The sequence below is a fragment of the Balaenoptera borealis genome, assembly GCF_965194805.1.
Source record: "Balaenoptera borealis genome assembly, chromosome: 6".
In the NCBI taxonomy this organism is placed as follows: domain Eukaryota; kingdom Metazoa; phylum Chordata; class Mammalia; order Artiodactyla; family Balaenopteridae; genus Balaenoptera; species Balaenoptera borealis.
The window spans coordinates 50,851,739-50,864,698 of NC_138863.1; the positions used below are offsets into that span (position 1 = coordinate 50,851,739).

The window sequence follows — 12,960 nt, forward strand, 5'->3', positions numbered from 1 at the left end:
CAGAATGAAAAAGATAAGCCAGTGAAATGAGAGTTGTTTTGTTTTAAATAAAGCTAATTTCAGTTTTTAAAAATTGATGTTAAAAAGTCTTATAAAAGGATGTTAATTATAGGCTATAATTTTTAAAATTAGTATCCTGTTTTAAACAAATAAATATAAGAAGGTTGGTAGCCTTACCAGAGTCCACAGGTTTTGTTTGTTTTGTAAATTTATTGATCATGAAATACAGCCACTGATTTAATCCCAGCAAAGATTTACCAGTGGTTACACATCTAGTAATTGACCTATCATATCTATATTTTCTAAACTTTCATGTTTCTTGGAAAGATTATTTTCTGTTTTGCATATTTTGAAAAGCTCTGACTTGAAAAAGTTATTTCTAAACTTTTTGTATGGCGTTCAAGTCTCAAATTTATTTTTGAGGCTTATCTTCCATTACTTGTTCCATCCTTCTCTCGCTCTCTTCACTTTCTTACTCTATCCCTCTCTTCCATTGGGTCCTGTAAGATGACCAAATCTTGTTGTGTGCATTCTCACATTTTCTACTTTGTTCTGTAATTTATTCTTCCTGAAAATCCTGGCTTCTATTTTTGCCTTTTGAAATCCTGCTCATCTGTTAATGCCTGATTCAATTGCCATCTTCTAAGAAATATTGCTGGATCCCCAAGTGATCATTTCATCTCTTCTTTCTTCTTTTTTTTTAGTATTATCAGAGAACTTTTTGTTTGTTCATTGTAGAATTAAATATATTCTGCCTTGTATTATAGTTGTGTTTTTACACTTAAATTTATACTAGATTGTAAACTTTTGTTGTTGTAATATCAAGGCTAACCAATTATGTAGGTTGTTTTTTGTTGTTTTTTTTTTTAAGTTTTGGCTGTGTTGGGTCTTCGTTGCTGTGTGCGGGCTTTCTCTGATTGCGGTGAGCAGGGGCTACTCTTCGTTGCAGTGCACGAGCTTCTCACTGCAGTGGCTTCTCTTGTTGCGGAGCACGGGCTCTAGGCGCACGGGCTTCAGTAGTTGTGGTGCACCGGCTTAGTTGCTCTGCGGCACGTGGGATCTTCCCAGACCAGGGATCAAACCTGTGTCCCCTGCATTGGCAGGTGGATTCTTAACCACTGTGCCACCAGGGAAGTCCCATGTAGGTAGTTTTTAACTGAGTTATTGAGCAGAGTATCCGTGAAATCCATATATGATACCAAAAAAAATTAATCATTTGAAATTGCTTTATCAGGTTTTAAATTAGTACTCCTTTAAAAATATATTATAATAAGTAATTTACTGTATTTATAGATACAATATGATTAGGCATAGAGCCACTGTAATTTTTAATTAAACAAGTATGGACATAAAACGTAAGGCCAGTAATTTTGATTCACTTTTGTTCATTTTTTCATATCTGTTGGTTTGATCTTGATCTTACACTTATGCTTCCAAGAAAAATAATAGCTTTAGAATGATTCTGTTGGAATTCCCATAGAAAGTATACAAGTTTTGTTTGGCTTAGTAGTGTCAAGTTATAATCAGCAGTGCACACACACAAAATACTAAATCAGCTTGTTCAATGAAGTTAGTTGTGCTGTAGTTCCCTTCTACAGCCAATTTTCTGAAATTCTCCAGTGTTCTTGTAGGCAGACTCTAATTTAAACACTATACCTTTTCTTACTAAAGTGAGATTTCTCAGAAATTTGTTAGAATATTTCTTACTCTATAATTCTTATTTTTTTAGGTTGCAATGAATGTATATGAATTGTCATCAGCTGCTGGATTACCTTGTGAGATTGATCCTGCCTTGGTGGTAGCTCTTTCCTCACAAAAATCAGGTAAAATGCATTAGTAATTATGTAGTAGTCTTAGTAAATAACCAGGACAACACAGATATAGGTGTGATACTTATCTATTTGTTCAACTTCCTGCTTTATATCAAGGGTTTTCTTTGTTTGTTGTACATACAGATTAGATATTTAAGTCACAAGACTGTATGAGGTTATTAAGCCCATTTAGTGTGCAGAAATGAAGAGGATCAGAGTCTGAGTCCTGGTACACTCTCAAGTTTAAGAGTTCAGGGAGAAGAGGAAGAACTACTAAAAGAGAAACTTGAGAAGGGAAGGATCTGTGAAGGAGAAGAAAAACCAGGAAAGAATCGCTTCGAGGAGAGTGGAAAGGGAATGATCAGCTATTTAGAATTAATACGTGTGACAAGAGCAGTGTCAGTGGAGTCTTAGAGGCAAAAGGCTCATTAAAGAGGGCTTAGGAGAAAACAAATTAGAGATAATGAGTATAAAACAACTCTCTCACAGAGTTTTACTGTAAAAAGGGGAGCGAAGAAATAAAATTATAGTAGCGGGAGGCAAGAGTAAAATCAAGAGAAGGATATTTTTCAGATGGGGAAATAATAGCATTTGTATGCTGATGGAGATGGTCTAATAGATAGAAGCATTGTTATCTAGAAAAGGGTGTCCTGGGAATTCCCTGGCAGTCTAGTGGTTAGGACTCAGCTGTTTCACTGCCAGGGCCAGGGTTCAATCCCTGCTTGGGAAACTAAGATCCCACAAGCTGCTATGCAGCCAAACAAACAAATAAATAAAATGTATAGAAAAATAGAAAAGGGTGTCCTATATTAATTGGACTAGAGCTACCTACCATAAAGAGTCTGTGCATTATTATGTAATATTAAACATTCAAAATATTTTAAAATCAGCCCTTTGAAATGTGGTACACAGAATTCTCTAGATATTTCTAGATTTTTCTACAAAGTAAAAACATTTCATCTGCTTCTGGTACTAAAATACCTTCCCCTACTTCCTTGGATGTAACATGGTGTTTGACTGAGTTCATCAGTTCTTTTTTGATTTGACATTACTTTTGTTTCATCATTCATGCAGTATGTTAATTATAGTCACATGGATAATTACTATAATTACTTGATTTGCCACAGCTATATTTTTCATAATCAGCCAGATTTTTTTTTCCTGAAATATAGTTGATTTATAGTGTTGTGCCAATCTCTGCTGTACAGCAAAGTGACTCAGTTATATACATACAGACATTCTTTTTTTTATATTCTTTTCCATTATGGTTTATCACAGGACATTGAATATAGTTCCCTGTGTTATACAGTAGGACCTTGTTGTTCATCCATCCTGTATATAATAGTTTACATCTGCTAATCCCACACTCCCAGTCCTTCCCTTCCCCACCCACCTCCCCCTTGGCAACCGGAAGTCTGTTTTCTATGTCTGTGAGTCTATTTCTGTTTTGTGGATAGGTTGATTTGTGCCATATTTTAGATTCCACATATAAGTGATATCATAAGGTATTTGTCTTTCTCTTCCTGACTGACTTCACTTAGTATAATCTCTAGTTACATCCGTGTTGTTGCAAGTGGCATTATTTCATTCTTTTTTAAGGCTGAGTAGTATTCCATTGTATATATGTACCACATCTTCTTTATCCATTATCTGTTGATGGACATTTAGGTTGTTTCCATGTTTTAGCTATTGTGAATAGTCATGACCAGCCAGATTTTTAAAATATATTCTGGCTCTTTTTTTATGTTCAATTCTTAGTTATATGTGTTGATAAATAGTAAGGTGACTAGACGTTCCCAGGTACCAGATAAGTGAAGTACATAGATAACCCACAATTTTAGTATATGGATACAATAAATATTTTAGATAAATTATTTTACAATAAATATTTAAAACCTTAGGACAATACTAGTTATATTCATTTATGACTGGTTTCTCCTGTCTTCTAAAATAGAGAGGTGAGAAATCCAGTCTTTCCACATTTATCTCTTCTTAATAGTACATTTCACTTATATCTATTTTAGAAAAAAAACTTAAGAGTTTTTTGGATGATTTTGCAGAGTAAGTTATGACATAATTTTCTATACTGAAACATAGAATTTTCCTATAAAGTAATTTATTATTAGTTTTCAATTAGGAAATTTTAGGATTCCAGTTATTCTAAACGTATTTTTAGTCCTGTAGCTAAAACTGTATTTAGTTACAGGACTAATATTTTTAAACCTTACAGTTTAAAAAAATTTTTTTTTGCTTCATTGTTTTATTAGAGGTCCTTGAAATATGCCTGAGGACTTGATAATAGCCAATAGTAATGTGTTTTATTTCTATTCATTCTGTATTTCTTGTAACAAAATTGTAATCAGTTCTATAGAGACTCAGTAAAATACACAAAAATTAAAATGTGCTTTTTCTGGTTTAGATGATCAACTCTTAACTAATCTTGACAGAAATACCTTGACTTTATTTTTAATTTTTATCCCTTAGAAAACATAAGTCCAGAAGAAGAATATAAAATTGCCTGCCTCCTCATGGTCTTTGTGGCAGTTTCTTTGCCAACACTGGCCAGTAATGTGATGTCTCAGTATAGCCCTGCTATAGAAGGTAATAGTGGTTTAAAATTGTTTTGGCACTGGAAAAGTTAATGAGTTTTGACATAGTAGGTACTTTTCAATTAATTGATTTTTTTAATAATAAAAAGTGGGTTAAGTTCTGCTGCTTACTAGTTGTATAACCTTGAATAGTCAGTTTTTCTTTTTCTAAGCCCCAGTTTCGTATACACATATGGAATGTGTATATGTGAGCCTGTGGGTGCCTGAATGTGTGTGTGGAAGGGGATAGTGAAGGGAGTATCCAACTCTTAGGATTATTTTAAGGATTGAATGAGGAAATGTTTGTAAAGCAGCTAAGCACTTATTTTTTAAGTTTCCAAGACAATATAAAACTGATATATGGTTTCTTTTAGGAGTTTTTGAAAATGTGCCTGTTTAATACAGATATAATTATTTGTTGTTCTCTTCTACACTGTTTTTAAAAGCACTAGTTCTCATGAAAGTGAAGGGAGAGCAAGCAAGGCAGGTTATGCTTCAGCTCTGTTTTTAATCATGCCACTATTTATGTAGATTATGAAGTCATTAAAGATTTGATATTTTGGGATCACACAGAAACTACAAACCCTATTTGCGCTTTCTCAGGGCACTGCAACAACATACACTGCTTGGCCAAAGCCATCAACCAGATCGCTGCAGCTTTGTTTACAATTCACAAGGGAAGCATTGAAGATCGGCTTAAAGAATTTCTGGCGGTGTGTATAATCAAACAAAACTCATGACAATTTTTAGAGAAAATAAAAAATCGTAACTATGAAGTGTAACAAAGTAAATTCTCTTAATTAATTAATTTATTTTTGGAATAAGGAATAGGTAAAGATAGGGCATTAAAGTCAAGGAGCAGTTAGTTTAGCATTTTTTCCTTTGACTTAGAAGTCTCTCATTTCTAGAGCTCTGCAATGTGACTTTTTTTTCTAAGCTGATGGTTGGACTGCCCTAGAATTTTGCCTAGAGTTTGAAAGAGGAAAAAACAAAACAAAGGAAAATTGAGGCAAAGGATGAATGTATCCCTCTAAAAGGATGTATTTTACTTATTTCCATTTATTTGGAGAAAGACTGTTAATGGAAACAAACTCAAAAGTAAGAATACTATTCACTGCCAAAAGAGGGTAGTAGTGCTAACTCCAGCCTCATGAAGTATAGCTTTTAGTTTCTATGGTAGTGTAGCTCTTTCTTCCCTTTATCAACTTACCTTTTTCATATTTTAATTAAAAGAAAGATGCACTGTGATATAAAGAACACTAGAATATTTGCTTCTTTTTAAGTTATAAATCCTGTTAGCTTTAAAAATATATTTTTTTTATTTTTAAAGTAAACGTACTAGCAAACTAACTTGAGGACAAAATAACATCTATTTCAAAGAAAACAGTATTAAGAGTTAAAATTTTTCTTTTCATTTTCTTTATTTCCTTTATTTAAGACTTAATGTCTTAATCTCATTGTGGTCCTATTAATTCAAACTCAATGTGAAATTTTCTTCTTATTTGGGAATTAAAAAATATAGTTAATACAGTTACTGGGAAGAGAAAAAGCAATTTAAATCATTTTTTAAAAAACGACCTGTTCTGAAAAAAATCAGTTTTAAAGACCAATAAGAATATTTGATTATATTTATTATCTTTGTATCTGTTTATACCTTAATAGCTCTTAAATTGTTGCTTGAATGTAAAGAACCTAAGCTCACCTTATGATGGAAATGTGTTGCAAGTTGAAGCATACTGAAAATAAGTGGTGAACATTTTATTTTAAAAAACTTATTTATTTAAAATGTATGTGTACTTTTAAGCTTGCATCCTCCAGTCTACTGAAAATTGGCCAGGAGACAGATAAAACAACAACAAGAAATAGAGAATCTGTTTATTTACTGCTAGATATGGTAAGTCTTATTTTAATTTTTGCTAACAACAAAAAAGTTCCAGTCATTCCTGATAGTCTTTTCTTGATGTTTCAGTCATTAAATTATAATAAGAGCTGATATATATTTTTTTAAACATCTTTATTGGGGTATAATTGCTTTACAATGGTATGTTAGTTTCTGCTTTATAACAATGATGTATTTTTTTGACCATTTATATTCACTCCACCCAAGCCACACACTTTCTAATAATTGCTAAATAGACTGATATCACTTGTATTTTACCATATGGTAATCATATCAGAAAACAACAGAATAAAAGATCACCATTACCTATAGAGTATTCTTTTATGAATAGTTTTTCAACCTATTGGGAAACACTCAGGCTTTATATTTTCCTAGTGTATCAGTTTGAACTCTTTTCCGAATTTTCTGTTTTTTTACTTCATCCCACCCATCTAATAACATTTCCTGTAATTTTCTATGCCTCTTTAGTGCCTTCTCTTTACTGCCATGAAACCACCTGTGCTTGTTTCTACCATGTGATTCTTTCCTCACTTAGAATAATTTCCTTTATCTGCAGAGGTCTGTGTCTATCCTAATAATGATTCAGCGTACCTCGTAGCTCGAATCTTTTTTCAGATAGACTTTCTTGATTACTTTGGCCTATGTTAATTTTTCTTCTCTTTTGAACTCTCTGGAACTTAACAGCTTTCCACTTAATCGTAGATGGTCTCATGTTTGATTTGGCTTTTTAGCTTAGTGTTGGGTTCCAGTTAGACTTGATGATATGGACCACATTTTAAATGTGATATATTGTTGAGGGCAATGCAAGTGCTCAGTATTTCCTGTTGATTAATTGATTTAATTGAAAAGTAGTGATTTAAAATGTTTTGATAGCATACACTGTGGCACATTCGCATTTCAGATTTTAAAGTGAAAGGAAAATTTATGTCTATTCCCAATAACGGCAATATAAAATTATGCTTTACTAGTTGTCAGTAAATGTTACCATTATAAGTAAGTTGAATTGATGCATTTTTGGAATTTTTCAGATTGTGCAGGAATCCCCATTCCTGACAATGGATCTTTTGGAATCTTGTTTTCCTTATGTCTTGCTGAGAAATGCATACCATGCTGTCTACAAGCAAAGTGTTACATCTTCTGCATAAGATATCTACTTATTGAAGACAAGCACGCATTTTTGTTGCCTCGGTTTTACCTGTAAACTGTGGAACTATTTTACCTTAAGGCCTGAAAAACAGTTTCGTGGATTATTATAAATTTCTTTCATACAGTTGTGTTTTCTGATCATTGGTTTCTTAATATCGTTGTACTTCAGTATACTTGGTTGATTTAGGTTGCACATTCACTGAATTCACTGAAATTATTTCAATTTAGAGTATCATTTGTTTGAAAAACATGCATTCTCTATGTTTTTGATATTTGATAATGGAAAAAAAAACCTTTGCTTGTTTATTTCTGAAAAAGAATTGTATTTAGTGATTATTTTAGATAGTGATATAGCATTCATCTGTGTGTAAATTATTTCATATAGGGGAGAGTTCTGACCTGTACCTATTATGGTTCTTATTGAAAACAAAACTGGATGTGCATTTCTGTGATGTTATGAATACATTTCTACTTTATTTTGAAACATTTGCCAAACTAATTACTATAACACTGTATAACATTAAAAATGTTAAAGGACTGCTTAGCATTAGAAGCAGACTGTGTCCCAAAATTCTAAAACAGCAGCAAATGTTGTTGCTTGTATAAAGCCTAATGATAATTTTTAGACTAATTTCCATGGTGCCCTGTTGGCATTAGCACTACCATTGAACCCTGCTGTATAATAAACAATCTTAGACATTTATCAACTGTTGATACAAATGTTAGTCCCTAACCACTTTTTATATGTTTTAAATTTTTGAAATTCAAGTGTACCTGCCATAACATAAAATAAACACTAGACTGTATCACATTTTGAATGATTTCTTTAATTTGGGATCCTCAGAAATTTACTCAGTAATATGAAAGTTTTCATTTAAACTTAGTTTAAAATAAACTTTAATTTATTCTAGGAATGTCTAAGTAGCATGTTGATACCAGGTCACCTATTATAAGATTTGTTTAAATGTTTTGAAAAACATTCCTCTAGAAAAAATGTTAAAATTAGAAAATAAAATTCCATAGCTTTTTTTTTGTGGGGGGTGCGGGTGCGCTCCCCAGATCTTAGTTCTCTGGCCAGGGATCAAACCCGCGCCCCCTGCAGTGGAAGTGTGGAGTCCCAACCACTGGACTGCCAGGGAAGTCCTTCCATAACATTTTTTAAAAATTAAGAGCTAAAAGGAAACTTGTGTGCCATCAACTTGCTAATTTTATGTGTGAGCAAGTGGACAGATATATTTGAAAGATTGGGGGAAAAAATGGAATGATCATAGAATTAGTGAAAATGTTGAGAACTACTGCATCAGTCAGTAATGAATGGGAAAGACATAAAGGGCCTATTCCTTGGCAGTTGTCACGGAGGGCAGAGCAGCTCATTTAGTTTGAAAACTAACCAGATGTTTTGCTCTTTGATTGGCATTGTAAAGACTGTTTCTCAACAGCTGTGTATCTGGATATCGTATAGAGCTTCTGTTGTTCACAGCTTCTTCTGTATACGCCCTGGTAACTCGTGTTAAGATAAAAGAAAACTCCTGTGAACTTAGTTACAATTTTCTGTTGTTCAGATACTGGGATGAAATTGAAGTGCCACAAGATTATCATATTTCTATTTTGTGTATGATTTCTCCAGTCTGTATTTAAAGCAGGGAATAGTTGTCACTATCTGTTGAAAATTTCCAGTGGTTCCATGAGGATTTTCTAAAAGGGAAGGAATTTTTAAATGGAACGTTTTAAACTTGAAATAGCCTAAATACACAGGTAACAGTTGAAACTAAGATTAAGTGCTGTTTGCTTTGAAATATTAGGATCCTAGAGTGGTAATAACTTGTCGGTAATGATATCCTCGGAGGTATAGTAGGCATTTGAGTATGTACACTTTGATTGGGGTGATATGTTGAAGGGTATAAGGATGTACATAAGACATAATTTACCCCTCTTCAGGCCAAGAAAAAAATCGTTCTTTTATAGTCGTGTGAAGTTTACCTTGCCCCAGTTTTTTCTCATATATTCAAACTGGCTGACTGACTGGTGTCCTGTGTGATTGCTTTTTGCAGAGCCTTTCTACCTCCAAAAAATAAATTTAACATTTTAAAAAATAAAGTTAAAAGTAAATTGACTACTATTTTTAACATCTTGTTTTTCTTAACTTATTTTCTTCTGAATTTATACTACAACATACTGTTTTTATTGTTTTCTTAACAGTGATGTCATCATACCATGTATGCTTGCCTGTAATCTACTTATTTCACTCAAGTAGAAAAGGGTCTTTGATATTTATATTCTTTTTAAAGCCTTCATATATACCATAACTAGTTTTAACAGATTCATCTGGATGAACATTTAGACAGATTTCTTCTTTTTCATTACAGGCATACCTTGGAGATATTGTGGATTCAGTTCCAGACCACTACAATAAAGTGCATACCACAATAAAGCAAGTCACATGAATTTTTTGGTTTCCTCGTGCATATAAAAGTTATGTTTACACTGTACTGTAGTACGTTAACTGTGAAATAGTCTTATGTCTTAAAAAATGTACATACCTAAATTTAAAATGTTTCATTGCTAAAATAATGCTAACCATCATCTGATAATGCGGCGTTGCTACCAGCATTCAATATACAAAAAACGCAGTATTTGTGAAGTGCAGTACAGCGAAGCGCAATAAAATGAAATATTCTTGTATTATAAATATATTGTATCTTAGTGAACTTGGATAATTATCTCCTTAGGATAATTTCTCACCAGTAAAATTGCTTGGTGGAAGGGTATATACATTTTAAACTTTGATACCTATTAAATTTCCCTCCAATAAGATTATATCAGTTTTAGTCCTGCAATTGTGTGAGGATAATTTCCTCCTATAAGTAAACTATATACCAATTTTACTATTGTTGATGCATCTTTTCCTCCTTAAAAGATGAAACATAAATCTTGTTTTAATTTGCATACATTTGCTTATTAGTAAAGTGGAATATCTTTTTTTATGTTTACTGGTTTTTATTTAGTGAATTATTCATTTTCATTCTTTTTGTTGTTTTCAAGTGGAGTGGTCAAAAGATTTTCTCTTAAAATACTAATTGAACACATTTGCATGTATAAGATTTTTTAGTGCATGTATTTAGGATTGAAAACACCCCCATACAATGTTGAGTATAGTGATATGACTATTAAAATATACTAACAGTGCATAGTAATTAAAGTTAGTACACAGCTACTTTGATTACTGAATTTTAATTGACTTTTAGAGGTATAAAACATTTATTTCCAAATCCAAGTTAAGAACAGCATTGATATAAAAAGGGTATATACCTGTTAAAGACTGAAAAGATGTCCAGTTTAAATATATGAACTACAGAGTAGTTTGAAATTATACCAAACTCCTAATTCCTTAATTCTAAATTTATACTGTTAAATAAGTGTGTTGTAAATGACATAATAAGCTAATTCCAAAAGCTGCTCTTTGTGTGTTTAGATACTGTATGTAGGAAACTATATACCAATTTTAACCTCATTTCTCAGAGATATCATTTTGAAAGCTTTATCTTTCTCAAGTAAAAACATCTACCAATCAGAAGGTAAAAAGTTGTAAGGCTTTCCTTGCCTTTCATACTAATAGCCTGGTATACATAATTTTCAAAAAAGAAAAAAATCATTTTCCCCCTAAATTGATGTAATTAATACTAACCTTTTAAATTACCAATAAAATAGCCAGTTAAATTACACCCTCTAAAGTTAATTTGTAAAACTCTTTATATTTTAATATGCTTGCTAAAATTACGTTTCTATTACTCATTCCAGCCCAGACTTCATTTTTTGGAAAGTTTTCCCATTTTACAAAATGTTTTGGAACCTAGGTAAAGTTGCCTTTTTGTTATTAAATATACAGAGGAAATAGAAATCTATACCATATATTATTTTAAATGTAATTAAGAAAGGAAATCACTGCCCTACTGGTCATTAATCCATCTTCATTTACTGTAATCATTACCTATTTAATAGATTGAACTAATGCAGGATCTCTGGTCACAAAGTGTCCTCTGTTCAGTCAATTTGAGAGCAGATGTCTGAACTGTTGGGGATGAAAAAGATGTGTAAGATCTTGCCCCTGCCTTCCTGGAGCTTAGAGTGAGCTTTGTACTGTTTTAAGTCATAATTTAGTCTGCTGTTTATTCTGTTGTGCCAGTGTTGCCAGTTTCTTAAACTACCCCCCCCCCGCCCACCCCCCCCCATAGGAAAATATTAGAAGTTCACTGCCATAGGACTAGGGCTCTGGTATCTATTCAGGAGAAAAGACAGTTGGGAACTTAGAGGCAAGAGAAGGTTGAGTCCAGAAAAAAAACTCAGAGCTTAGCTTTATGGGTTATAATTGGCACAGTGCTGTGCTGATAGCTGTGAGATGCAGTTGTGCAAGTATTGGCTGGGTGAGATCAATGTAGTTTAAGCTAGCAATACCCCTACCAAGTCTTTGTGTTTCCCCAGTTACTAAAACAGTACCTCAAGAGTTAAAAATGAGTTGTTCCTTCCTTTCTGCTAGACTCTCATTCCTTTTGTTTCTCCAACTTATCTCTTAATTTTTCCATCCTCTTTTCCAGAGGTAACCATGGAACTTGACACACGTGCTTCCCATGACTTCCATTCTGGATCTTCGAGTTATAGTCATTGTCACTCTTACTAATCATTTTCTTCTTTTCCCTTCATTCATTGATTCAACAAATACTTATAGATGCTTGGGTATAAGGGTGAGCAAAATAAAGAAGGTTCCCCTTTACACTTAAGTTCACATTTTAATGATGGTAGACAGTAAAGGAGCAAACTTCTGATAGTGATGGGGAAATATCCAGGATGATGAACTGAGAAGTGGAAGAGAGAGTTGCTTGGGGGTGGTACTTCAGAAAGTGTCATCTGGGAAGGCCTCTGTAAGAGAAACATGAAGGATGAGAAGGAACCAGAAATGGACAGAACAGTGAAGGTAAAGGCCCAGAAGACAAAAACATACTTGGCATATATGAGAAGTAGAAGAACACAAATTAGCATTTCTGTCAGAAGGAGCACTTGACAGAGCCTCATTTGGCTAGCTAGCGCTTTTCCTTTTTCTGGTTTGCCTGTCTTCCTTTGTTCTTTGATTGTATATTAAGAGTTCACAGATCCAGTCAAGGTAGGTTGGTTATAAAGAAGGAAATGAACTGAATTCACTGATGCTGTGGCATTGATCTGAGAATGGTAAGGTCTATTACACACCATCAGGTTTTCTAAACCAAGCCCAAGTTCTGTCAGGCAGTGAACCTTAACCTTCTGGTTAATTTACATGAAATCATGCCCACCCTTCTATTATAATGACTTGCCTTTGGGAGATTTCAGCTGTGCTATTTGTAAAGACTTGTGAATGAATAATCCTTAAAGTAGTGTAACTCCTTGTATCTGTTCTTCATCTCTTTTATAGCCACTTGAGCATGAACCATCATTTCATTTGATGGTCTTGGCCTGAATTTCCAGATAGACAACTTGCCCTCTTTTT

At 33.2% G+C, this 12,960-nt stretch overlaps 1 protein-coding gene across 3 annotated transcripts in view; it reads left to right on the forward strand.

Annotated features, from left to right (window-relative positions):
- Positions 1 to 8,251, forward strand: part of NCKAP1 (NCK associated protein 1) — a 94,857-nt gene extending 86,606 nt beyond the window's left edge. For all 3 annotated transcript variants that reach the window (XM_082397512.1, XM_082397510.1, XM_082397511.1), the window contains 5 exons: positions 1,730 to 1,823; positions 4,296 to 4,412; positions 5,003 to 5,112; positions 6,204 to 6,293; positions 7,328 to 8,251. In XM_082397512.1, coding sequence (XP_082253638.1) covers positions 1,730 to 1,823; positions 4,296 to 4,412; positions 5,003 to 5,112; positions 6,204 to 6,293; positions 7,328 to 7,444 — 528 coding nt within the window. In that variant the 3' untranslated portion in view covers positions 7,445 to 8,251. The remainder of the gene's footprint in view (positions 1 to 1,729; positions 1,824 to 4,295; positions 4,413 to 5,002; positions 5,113 to 6,203; positions 6,294 to 7,327) is intronic.
- Positions 8,252 to 12,960: the final 4,709 nt, after the last annotated feature.